The sequence below is a fragment of the Salvia splendens genome, chromosome 19 (assembly GCF_004379255.2).
Source record: "Salvia splendens isolate huo1 chromosome 19, SspV2, whole genome shotgun sequence".
Lineage (NCBI taxonomy): Eukaryota > Viridiplantae > Streptophyta > Magnoliopsida > Lamiales > Lamiaceae > Salvia > Salvia splendens.
The window spans coordinates 21257725-21270965 of NC_056050.1; the positions used below are offsets into that span (position 1 = coordinate 21257725).

A 13241-nucleotide genomic window follows, 5' to 3' on the forward strand; every position below is an offset into this window, starting at 1 on the left:
CACTTTTTGAGGAGGTATATAGATGATATACCTCTTTTATTTACCATTTCTTATTGGAGATGCACTTAGTGATAATGAACTATTTCGCCCACAAAGCGTGCATGATTGTAGGTTGCCATGTCTTATAGTAGAATGGAATCCCATCATTCAAGATTCCACTACTTCCCATATAAAATTACTCAACACACACTATATCAATACTGTACATAATATTTATTGCCAACCGTATTTAGCACCTATAAATACGTTTTCATAGCCTTGTTTCTTTCACCACAATCACAATCACAATCAAACATACACACTCATCAAATTGTTAGCATCAATGGCTTCCCTAAGAATTTCTCCCATCGCCCCCTTTACTCAGTCCAAAAGAATCAACACCTCTCGTCGAGGCAAACATGAGTCGTCCTTGTTCGGGACGACTTTCCCGAATAGGGTTTTGAATGAGAATCGCCCACTGTTAGCTATCTCCAAAGTTGCTACAAACCCCCCTTCCGAAGTTGTTCCAAATCAAGGTGGTGGAAATGTTGATGAGAAACATGTTGCTTGGACTAGTGTTAAGCAAGAAAGATGGCAAGGAGAGCTTCAAGTTCAAGGCCAAATCCCACAATGGCTGGTATGTATGTGCTTTAAATCTTGGTATGATCGAAAATGTTCTTGTAATCTATAGCACTAAAAATCAAGGATTGATTCCTATTAATAAATCATGTGATAATGGGGTTGGACTATAGTCTATAGTGACGTGCCTAGTCGAATTCCAAAATTTATTTTATTCCACCATAGTCCAAAATACATACGTGTATAAAAAATTTAATAATGTCACAATTTTGTTATCATGCAGAATGGAACATATCTAAGAAACGGGCCGGGCCTTTGGCACATCGGAGACTACAACTTCCGCCATCTCTTCGACGGCTACGCCACCCTCGTCCGCCTCAGCTTCGACACCGGCCGCCTCGTGATGGGCCACCGCCAAATCGAGTCCGACGCCTACAAAGCCTCCCAAAAAAATCAAAAACTATGCTACCGTGAATTCTCCGAGGCCCCCAAAACCGACAACTTCTTGGCCTACATGGGCGACCTAGCCAAGCTCCTATCCGGCGCCTCGCTCACCGACAACGCCAACACCGGTGTCGTGAAGCTAGGGGACGGACGGGTCGTGTGCTTGACCGAGACCCAAAAGGGGTCTATTGTTATAGACCCCGACACATTGGACACGTTGGGGAAGTTCGAGTATAGTGACAATTTGGGCGGGCTGATCCACTCGGCCCACCCAATTGTCACTGATACTGAATTTATTACTTTGTTACCCGATTTAATTAATCCGGGTTATCAAGTGGTGACGATGGAGCCCGGGTCGAATGAGAGGAAAGTGATTGGGCGGGTGAATTGTCGGGGTGGGCCATCCCCCGGGTGGGTCCACTCGTTCCCGGTGACCGAGCACTATGTGGTGGTCCCGGAGATGCCACTTAGGTATTGTGCACAGAATTTGCTAAAGGCGGAGCCCACACCATTGTATAAGTTTAAATGGCATCCTGAGTCTAAAGGGTTCATGCATATTATGTGCAAATCTAGTGGCAAAATTGTAAGTTCTTTTTATATTTGGCAATTTTTTTATTAAGTGCAAAAATAGTAATGTTGGTTTGTGTAATTAATTATAAGGTGTCGAGTGTGGAGGTTCCTTTGTTTGTGACGTTTCATTACATCAATGCTTACGAAGAGAAAGATGAAGATGGAAGAGTCACGGCCGTCATCGCTGATTGTTGTGAACATAACGCCGATACTAACATTCTTCGAAACCTTACGCTTCAAAATCTTCGCACACGCAACGGCGAAGATGTGTTGCCTGATGCAAGGTCTAATCTCTTTCTCTTTAGATCTTTTTTACTATTTATATATATATATATATCTCTTTGTTGATGTTAATTTATTTTTTTTAATATTTTTGTGAAGGGTTGGGAGATTTAGGATTCCAATTGATGGGAGCCCAAATGGGACATTAGAGGCAGCATTGGATCCAAATGAGCATGGCAGAGGCATGGATATGTGTAGCATTAACCCTAACTTTTTGGGGAAGAAATATCGCTATGCTTATGCTTGTGGTGCTCAAAGGCCTTGCAACTTCCCCAATACCCTCACTAAGGTATTCATTAGCCTAAGTTCTTTAACTATGTTTTGACATATATATGTGTTGTGTTTAATTTTTCTTTAATTGATGTGTGTAGATTGATTTAGTGGAGAAGAAAGCCAAGAATTGGTCTGAGGAAGGCTCCGTGCCCTCGGAGCCCTTCTTTGTGGCTAGGCCGGGTGCAACGGAGGAAGATGATGGTGAGTTGATTTTATCATATATTAGTAGAAATGAAAATCTTATATTGGCTAATGTTAATGTATGGTTGCAGGTATTGTGATCTCAATGATAAGTGAGAAGAATGGTGATGGATTTGCATTGGTGTTGGATGGAACTACTTTTGAAGAAATTGCAAGAGCAAAATTCCCCTATGGCCTTCCTTATGGTCTGCATGGAGCATGGGTTCCCAAGAAATGAATTTTTGAAGTTTAATTAATCTATGTGCGTTTCACAATCTTATGTATTTTGTGAGATTGTTTATGTATCATTTCTGGAATATGAAAAAAGAAAGTTTGAAAAATTATGTGGCATTTGGTTTTTATATTGCATAGTTCTAGTTTTCTAGGACTACTATTATTGTAGTATACGAATAACATACTACCAGTATAATACTATAATTTTATAATGAGGATCTGTAATGCTGGAAATGCCACCAAGCGAATATTATGATGAAGATCTGTTATTTGTTTGATTATACTTGCATTATTCTGGTTTTCCATTTGTTTCCTATTTTTTATTATTATTCATTAAACTCTACTTTTCCACTGCACTATTAAATTTATTTAAAATTTATTATCAGTGAAGACAAATACTAAAAATTATACTAGTTCGTATATTGATCCTAAAAATCATGACTCGAGTTATTAAAAACAATCTAGAATACCTTTTTCAATAATTCAAAACATATTTAAAATTATGAATAATGAAGACAAATATCAAAATATTTGTGTGATACTAAAAATGGTGACTCGAGCTATTAAGTTAATAATACTCCATAGAGATATAAATACAAGGAATATTTATAATATATTTAGGTTCATACTAAAAAACTCATAAGATCAAGACATGAGCTATATATATATGCAAAAATCACACCAAAAGGATTACTCTGTCCCATTATAAGTGATGAATTTATTTTGGACATAAGATTTAAGAAAATTAAAATATTTATTGTGTTAAGTGAAGGGATAATAAAGTAGAAAAGAAAAGAGAGATTTAAGTATGAGAGTGGAAATGAGTTGTTTTTTGCAAAAAATAAAAATTGATCACTTAGTATTTGTTTTAGGACAAACAAAAAATGAATCAGTCACTTGCGTTGGGAATGAGGGTGTATGTTTTAGCTGGGACAGACGTTTGATATTGTCCGCTTTGGGTCAAGCCCGCACAAATTTATTTTTAGATCACTCCCAAAAGGCTTCATATTGATTAGGGGTTGGACAGGATTATATACACCTTCCAACTTCCCTCAGACTCCCACATTGAGATGAGTTTTGTACATGACAGGTTTGATTTAGTTTCATGTACCTATTGGATATGAAATTTCTTGCTTCAGATGTTGAATGACTCCAAACCAATGTAATTATTGGTATAATGATTCAAGTATGTGTGTGACACATGCAGAGAGAGAAGAGAGAGAGAATACTCATCTTCCAAACTATTTACACAAAGAATTTATGACCTTTTGAGTTCACCTGATCAACCAATTCACCCCTTATTTTTACAAATATTCATTCTTGCTATCACTATGAACACAAATAATTAAAAAAAAACAAAAGAACTTGTGTGTAGACATCTACAAGCAGTAAAGTATAATGACTAAGATCTAGTCTGAAACACTCTGTTATACCAAATAGAATGCAAAATCATATGAAAAACATCATACTTCACTGGCTTTTGATGCCACAGAAAATGCTGCTGCACCTTCTTCACCCTCCCCTGCATCTCCAGGTACCTCTTCCTCGGTATCGACTCGAGTATCCTCTTCAGGTCCGGTATATCCTTCTCGAGAACGAACACCGCAAACGCCTCCCAGTTCAGCGTCTCGAAGAACGGGGGTACGAAGTTGTCCGAGATGATCACAGGTACGCACTCATAGATGATGGCCTCCACCACCCGGGGGCTGTTCACCTCGAACCCTCGCGAGCAGATGCAGTACTTGCTGCTCTTCATGTACTGCACGTAGCTTGTCTTCCCCCTCGCCTTCTTGCGTATCTGCCCGAATATCTTCATGTCGGGGTCCTTGCCCTGCCACTGCTTCAGCAGGATAGGCCGGAGGTAGCCATGCATGTCGCCCGCGAAGAAGGCGAGATTCCGGTTCCGCCTCTGGGACGGGGGCCTACCCCCGAGCTGCCTCAGCGGGTTTGGAGGCGTTTGGATGTACGTCTCGGGGAGGGACGTGTCTTTGCCGAACGTGAACCCTTCTTTCATGTCGGCATTGCAGAGGGACCGGATGCAGTTCGTCATGATCTCCCTCGTCTCAGCCGGCGCCTCAGGAAGAAAAATGAAAAAAATAAATGAGATTCTGATATTGCGTTTCTCTATCATTGGCAACTATGTATGTAGGAAATGAGATGTACCCAATCGTGACAGGCGACAAGGAAATGATCGGATCCGGTAGTTCTGTTCCAGAAAGGGTATTTGGCTGTGATAGTCTGGAGGTAGTTGCTTAGTGTGTCGATCAAGGGCTTGCGATTGTGAGAGTCGGGAACGTAGAGAGAGACCTCCAACTGACGCGTGCTAAAAGGCATGTAGAAGAGGTGGGCTTTTTAGGCTTTTTGGTGATGAATTTCTTGTACGACTTTAGCTGCTTCATGAACCACCCCTCGGAGGCGTATATGCCTTTGAGAGGCGGCTGGTGAAATATAGGCCGTTCGCCTTCAGCGTAGATGTAAACCTTGAGAGTCTCATCCATCAACTCGTAGCTCCTGCACTCAACAATTTGGAATCGAATGAACAGATGTAGATAGTACTTTTATGAGCATGTTTCTCAACATGAAGCAAATCATAGTCTTATCATACTAAACAACGCGTTTGAGGTAATATAGAGGAAGTAATCGATTTAAGAGTGTTTCCTAATTTAAGCTATGCTAATGAACTTTAAAGCCCGAACATCCAAAACCACATTCATAATATAAGCGAACATTAAACACCTAAACAAGTAAGCTCGAAACGTTAGAATTTCAGCAACAGAGAAATAACACTTGCAGAAATGTACAAGAAGTTTTAAGTTAGCTCACCTTTTGAAAGCAGAGAAGTTGCGAAACAAGCTAACATCAAACTGAGGATCATTTTCTATTAACGGAGCATTCTCGATTAGGGCTTTTGCATTTCGTAGTTCACTATCTGCAGGTGAAGACCATTGAATCTTCTGCAAACAGATTAAAAATTAGTGACGATGGACCATACGCTCCATGTTAAGTGTCTACCTAACACTAGTTGAGTGCATATATTTACCGGTGGTTGAGTACTGCAGGTTCTGGTTCACTAATTCTTTCTTTCGTTCTTCTGGAATGATCTGCGTTCGAAATGCTGTGATTTTCACTTTTCAGCAGTAAATTGTTGGACTCTTTCCCCTTTGTTACATCTGGAGGAGGTGATTCTGTAGAAGTGCTTCGACTTTGATAAGCATATAAGATAGGAAGCCCTAACTTAACCCAAAACCATGGTCAAAGGTAAATGGTTGACTCCCTATTATATGCTATTCCACACTTTCGTGTGAAACCGATGTGGGATCGTATCAATCCATCCCTCTTTTAAACCGGACGTCCACGGACGGCACACGCCACGGGCCCACCATCCGCTTTACGGCCCTTTTTCCTTTCGGGCCCACGTTTTTTTCGGTGGCACCCCTTGGTCACACCTACGGGTAGCCCCTTTCCGTAGGACATCCGGATCCACGTTCACCGCACCAAATTGATAAGCATATAAGATAGGAAGCCCTAACTTAACCCAAAACCATGGTCAAAGGTAAATGGTTGACTCCCTATTATATGCTATTCCACACTTTCGTGTGAAACCGATGTGGGATCGTATCAGACTTGGTTCTGGATTTTGTGGAGGGAAAGAGTGGGAGAGCAAACTAGACGGCGATTCAGCAGCTGAAGGAGTTTCCTTAGAAATATTTTCTTCGTTTCTATCAATACTTTGAACGACGTCTCCATTCCCATCATGCTTCATCGAAACATTAGCTCTGGAAGCTTCTTCCAGCTCCTGAAGCCCGTCATCAGTGCTCTCAATATAATTCCTCACTGCTGTATCAATGATTGAGTCGCGATCCATTTCCAACGAGTCCTTCAAAGAAATCTCATCCTCTGGATCAATGCCATCTTCGTCAGAGGTGCCATTCAAGAAGGTCTTGCCATCTCCCAGACGAAAATCATCACCCAGTGTATCGTTCAAACCATTTCCCAGACGAGAATCATCATCGCCTAAAGTATCGTTCAAACCATTTTCCAGATGAAAATCACCACCTAGAGTATCAACGATCCTCGTACCATTTTCAAGAACAAAGTCATCACCAAAACTATCATTCAAAGCTTTCCCATTTTCCAAACCAAAACCATCACCTAAACTTTCATTCAGAGTCTTTCCACTTCCCGAGACAAACTCATCTTTACCATTCCTCGTATCACCATATGTTTCCTTTATAGCACCAGGCACCCCATCTCCAACACTCGAATTTGTAGAATCTCTATTAAACGGATCCCTACTGGAAATGTTCTTGATAGTAGCTACACAAGACTTGCTAGTCTCGAACACAGAGGATAGGACATTCCCATATGGAAGCTCGAAATACTGTACAAACAAAACCAACCCGAAAACCACCCCCATTAGCAACAGCATCCTCCTTGTCTCCACGAGGCATACATAACAGAGCTCGTTTCCCATGCTCAAACCCCTAGAATATTCGGAAACACACAATCAAGAGCTAAATTGAACCTAGTGGGACTCAACTGCATATATCTAAATCGAATTCAGTACAACAGAAGATGACAAATAAATACTCAATCCCATTCAAAATGCTTATAAGATCCTACCTCAAAGTTTCCAAATTTGAGATGGGATTCTTTAAAACATAGTAAGAGGCAAGAAACGCAACAAACATTATACCTTTATTCATTCAAACACAAATTCAATAACCATGGAAACAATTAAACCTATCACTAACAAATTAGCAACTCAATTATAAGATCAATATGGATTTTTAGAGAGAAATAACATTCAATCATGAAATACAGTAGTAAAACTCAACTTTTTCACCAAAACAAGCAGCAACAACAACAATAACAATCACAAAACCCAAAATTCAAGAACCTAACAGAGTAATGAAATCAATTAAAACCCAGAAAAGAAAATAATTGAAAAAAAAATGCAAGAAATATAAAAATAAAACCTGAATTGGTGAGTTGCAAGAATTACACTGCAAACTAACCTTACAACTCAAAATCCGATTAATAAATAAACAACCAACAAATATCAATCATTGCATGCAATATTAATCAGTCAACAGCAACAACAATTGAATATACAAATTAAAAGAAGCAGCCATCTTTCTCGACCTCAAATTAGGTGAGCAGATTTTCCAAATAACAACCACGTGGAAGCGAAACTTCTAAAATTGATCATCTCACCTCCTCGAAATATGTCAATTACTCATATATTCGATCCAAGTTCACTTTTTTTCCAATGGGTTTTTTTATTCTGGCGTTGCTTCAGTAGTCGGTGAAAGAAAACAAAGAACAAAGAGTTGTAATAAGACACTTTTTCGTTTGTAATTTTCCCTTTTGGGGCTTTTGAAATTGTGTTCTAACAGTCCCTTGAAATGACGAATTTAGCCTCTGACTTATGATCTTACACGTCATTAAGTCCCCGTTCGGTTGCCCCTGCTAAATCTCAAGATTAGTTTAATCCTACGTTTGGTTGGTTATATTCTATCTTCGACTCAATATAAGATTAAGTCTAGGATGAATAGTCCGGAGACAAGTCATCCGGGCCTAACCCACAAAATTAATCTGCCTCTACAATTGCTTAACTTTCCATATTTACCCTTTTGCTAATTCAGCAAATTATTGACGATATCCTCCATTCCAATTTCTATTTTGTGTTATTTAAGATTAGTGTTTGTATTTAATTTTGTCAATAGTTTGTGCAATGTAGTTATTGATTTGTAATTTTTTATTTAATTTTGTCAATAGGTGGAATGTGATTATCAAACCTATTTCCTATAATATTTGTAAATCGGTATGGTCATAATTTTCTTATAATATTTTATTAAAATGTGTATTTTTATCAAATATTAATATATTATGCCATATGCCTAATTTAATAAAAATGACAGTATAATAAGACTTCTTTTATTATTGAAGCATAAGAATAATTACAGGTTTGATAGAATAGTAGAAATTTGTATTTGAAGTTTTGATAATTTAATATTAAATATAAAAATAATAACTTCCTTGCCAGATCATTATTTGAAAATGGAATTTAACATATTTTTGTTTATTTGGAGCAAATTCATACAGGAACCTAAAATATTAGACTCAATGATTGGGAGAAGTATTAGAAGGGTACCATAGTAAATATACATTATCTTGAGACTATATAATATTTCAAACCAAACATGCTTTAAGGAGTATTAAAATTGACATTCCTACCAAACATCTTTTTTTAGTCAAAATTGAGTTATGGCTTATCCTAAATTATATCTTCCTACTATTTAGTATTGGAAACCGAACACCACCTAAGTGCATGTAGTACTCCTGGGAGATCTGTAACCAATGTTAGATGATCTTTTCCTTAAAATGGCAAATCAAAATAAATATTGTAATACAAATAAATGAAACTAATTATACTTACTTCCTAGCATAAAATTATGAACAAATCTTTGGGAAGTTTGTATTAGTGAAGAAAGGATTTCACTATAATGTTATTTATGAAGTGAACTACAACAAAAATATTTGTACTATGTTTGTATATTTTTGGTACTACTTAATAAAAATAAATATCACAAGAGAATTCTAAACAAAATATTTTCTTTATTATTTTGAATTTTTTTTCTTTACCCTTTTTTTTACCTTAAGGACTATTTTGGTACATTTATTTCCCTTTCATCTAGTATTATAATTCTTCTCATCTTTCTTTTTCTATATTTTTAAATTTTGATTTCTCTAATTTCTCTCTCATCATATATTCAATGTATCCATTTATTATTTGAATTCATTTTATCTTATCTTAATTATATCAACAAAATTGTCTTATTTTACAAATTTTATATACCTTGTTATAGAGGTGTGTTATATTGATAACTCACAATTAAATTGATAACTACAACTAAATGATAGACATTAGATTTTTAAATTAAGGACCAAGATCATTCAATTTCAAGTATCAATACATTGCACGAAAAATGTCAATTAGGGCATTTATGTCAGTTAACAAAAAATTAGTTGTAACTAACTTTTAAAAAATATCTCAAAACTTAAAATGCATATAACTATTTCGATTTAAATTATTTTTTCACACAACATATATCAAATTAAAGATAATTCTATAAGGATTCTAACGAGATCCTACATGCATATGTTTCGATGTTAAAATTTGATAATATTTTCGTAAATTTTCATATATTTCGTCAACAGTTTTATATCAATATAACTAACAAATATGTCAACTTAATACATGTAAAATGTCAATATGAAACTGTGTTAACATATTCAAAATATGGTGTTGATATGTTTAATTCACTTTGTTGACATTTTGATCTAAAACCCTAAATTTAGAATTTTTAGTATTAAAAAAAATGAATTTACATGTGGCAATTTATAGACCATTAGATATTTAAAATCTTAGGGCTCGTTTGTTATCCATGTTAGGCATAGATACTCCACCCTATTTACCCTAACTTCTCTGTTTGGTTTCCATGTTAGCTATCTCATAGACCCGGTCCTTACATCTCATAACCCGACTCCATCGTGGATATGGCGAGCCAAAACAGAGATAACTCTGTCTCCACTCCACCATGCGATAGGGAGGAGTAATTGTGTTTGAAGATTTCAAATTTCACCCAATTTACTTCAATACCCCGTTCTATGATTTCACATCCATACTTTACTCCACATTCTACCACCAATTGCTATTCACGGCGGCGTTTCGTGCGGTGTCTTGAGTGAAAACGGCTAGTCGTCGTTGTTGGATTGAATCGCTTGTGTTCAATTGAGTCATTTGGGGGCAATGGGTTTGGTATTCAAACCGCAGTTTCGTATTTAGGTAGATTGCAGTCCAACCGTCTAAGCCATAGCTTGCGCCGACGATCAATGTCCGACAACGACGCAACTAAGCAGGTAAGTTCCGCATTTATCAGATGTCGTACAGAACTTCGTAATAGAATATAGAGCCGTAATGGCTTATAGGATTTGTGGCTCAACTTATGCTGTATGATTTTTGTTTACAGCTCCTTTGACTTCAATGTAGCTGTTGTGTATGACGAAATAGAAGTCTTATTATTTTGTGGTAACTGTTAATTGACATTGGAGTTCATTGTAGATCCATTGTCCTTCTCAATTGTTTGTACGAACTGTCCAAATGTGTGCTGTTCTTAGTGATAGGGGGTTATAGTTGGCTTCTTGTTGCAGAACATATCTTATACTTTGCGGCTTTGTCAAATATGTTAACGCAATTGATTTATGCATTGACAATAAGTTTGTTTTAATGATTCAGCTGCGAGGTAAATGTTCGATGTTATTATGTAGTGCTGTTTTAAGCAATTTGACTAAGCTGTGCTTATACTTGGGAAATGTAGGTGGCTAGAAATGAACCAATCGAGCTATTGATCTTACTTGAGGAAATACTAAGAAATCATCGGACAAACATGCTTCTCGTCACCATGATTATCAACCTGGGCAGTTCCACCGCACGGAAAAGGAAACGGGGGGGAAGATTCACCCCAGAGGTAATGATTGAAGCCATTCCGGCTCATGTAAAGCAGCTGGATAGGCTTGTCCGGCTTTCTGACCGTTCCTGCGTAGACAATTTGCGGATGGATAGAAACACGTTTGGTAGATTGTGTCGCATCTTACGTGACCGTGCTGGATTAGTAGATCAAAAATTTGTCACCGTTGAGGAACAAGTTGCTATGTTTTTGTCCATTTTAGCTCACCACAAAAAGACTCGGGTTGTAGGACACGATTTCATGCGTTCATCTGAAACAGTGTCTAAATACACACATATGGTGCTCCGTGGGGTACTTACTTTGCATGATATTTTTTTGGTGAAGCCGGAACCTGTTGGTGATGACTGTGTGGATTCCAGATGGAAGTGGTTTAAGGTATGTGTTGTTCTTGTTCGGTATATTATAATTTATACCCACTGAACTTTGGTATGATGTCTCAACCATATACACTGTATGTAGGGCTGTCTTGGAGCTCTAGACGGAACATACATACACGTACGCGTGCCGATTGGTGACGCACCTCGTTATCGTAATAGAAAAGGACAGATATCCACAAATACACTTGCCGTATGCGATCGCCAACTTAGGTTCGTGTATGTTCTGCCAGGATGGGAGGGTTCAGCTGGTGATTCGCGCATATTACGTGATGCCATTATCCGGCCGCTCGGACTTAAAGTACCCAAAGGTAAAAAATAGTGCTATTAGCCGGCTGGCTGTGTACTCACCTTCTCACATTTGTTCTACGTTGCAGATTGCTATTACTTATGCGATAATGCATATGCAAACAGCGAGGGCTTCATCACTCCGTACAAAGGTGTTCGCTACCATTTGAAGGAATGGGGTCATGGCAGCCAGGCACCGCAAACAAGAGAGGAATTGTTCAATCTGAGGCATTCTAAAGCTCGGAATGTTATTGAGCGTTCATTTGCAGTACTTAAGATGCGTTGGGGAATACTTCGCAATCCAAGCTTATATCCTATTGAGGTCCAAACGGGTTTGATCATCGCCTGTTTCTTGCTCCATAACTTTATACGCACTCATATGGAGGTGGATCCGTATGACGAATTGGTAGGAGAACACGAAGAAGAGGGGTATGGAAGTGATCACGATGATACTGTCGTGCCCACTATAACTACGGTCGCGCCAACACCATTGTGGACGAAGAAGAGGGACGACCTTGCTACTGCAATGTGGGCTAATGGAACAAATATTTGATTGCTGCGGTTGCGATTATTATATTTACACATCACTTTGTATACTTAGCATTGAACTATGTAATAACATACTTTTTAAGACTCTTTGTTTTTTAGTGTTGAGCATTTGTTTTACTCATTCATACAAATTGTTCTCCCTGTTAAGTTTTGTTCGCCAATATTAACCATCCAACTAACACTCCATTTCATTAGAATGGACAACGTGCATACTACAAAACCCATCGGATCAGTCTCGCTTGTACATCGCAAAACATAGAACACAAATCCCAACCTACATTCAAGTGTAGGTTCTTCATTCCAGTTACACAACAACATATTACTACGTAGTCAAAAGTTATCGAGACTAGTCGGGGGCAAAACGTAGGTACTTAAGGAGCGGAAGTGCGCGATGGGGCTGGAGGACTCCAGGACGCGCACGATGAGCCTTTCGGAGATGAGTATAATGGCTTCACTTGATACAACCGAGGAGGCTCCATGCGTCCAATACGTCCTCCAGCATTGCTAGGCGATCCAAGTTCTATATTAGTCCATGGCTCGTCAAAAAGCTTCCGCCGAACCATGGTAGATGGCTTGACAAATGGCGAATTGACTTCGTCGGGATCAGCGGGCGAAAGAGCAGGCTTCGCATGAGTAGGGCCTTTTGGTACGGGGGAATCGGTTATCACGATTACCTCCGTTTCATCTGATATGGCTATCACCTCTGGCGACTTCTTCACCTCATGTTGAAGCCCAAACATGGTCGTCAACATGCTGTATTCCACCTCGTCTCGGTAATAGTAAGCGCCGACGAGGGGATTTGTCTGCAAAGCAATAGTAATACCTGATATTATGGTATACCGATTTGATTCAAATATAATGACATCGCATTTCACTCCCGAATGAACGACATACCCGAAATATAAACTTCCAAGTTTCTTCGTCTGCAATGATGCGCTTCTCATCATGGGCCCAG

The 13241-nt window shown here is 38.4% G+C and overlaps 1 protein-coding gene and 1 pseudogene across 1 annotated transcript; one reads left to right on the forward strand and one right to left on the reverse strand.

Moving 5' to 3' along the window:
* The first annotated feature begins 261 nt into the window (after positions 1-261).
* LOC121778526 (carotenoid cleavage dioxygenase 8 homolog B, chloroplastic-like) lies at positions 262-2685 on the forward strand. Its single transcript, XM_042175897.1, has 6 exons — positions 262-616; positions 842-1585; positions 1663-1856; positions 1954-2143; positions 2226-2328; positions 2400-2685. The coding sequence occupies exons 1-6, from the start codon at positions 323-325 to the stop codon at positions 2543-2545; spliced, it is 1671 nt and encodes a 556-aa protein (XP_042031831.1). The 5' UTR covers positions 262-322; the 3' UTR covers positions 2546-2685.
* A 1064-nt stretch (positions 2686-3749) lies between these two features.
* LOC121779153 lies at positions 3750-7015 on the reverse strand (annotated as a pseudogene).
* Positions 7016-13241: the final 6226 nt, after the last annotated feature.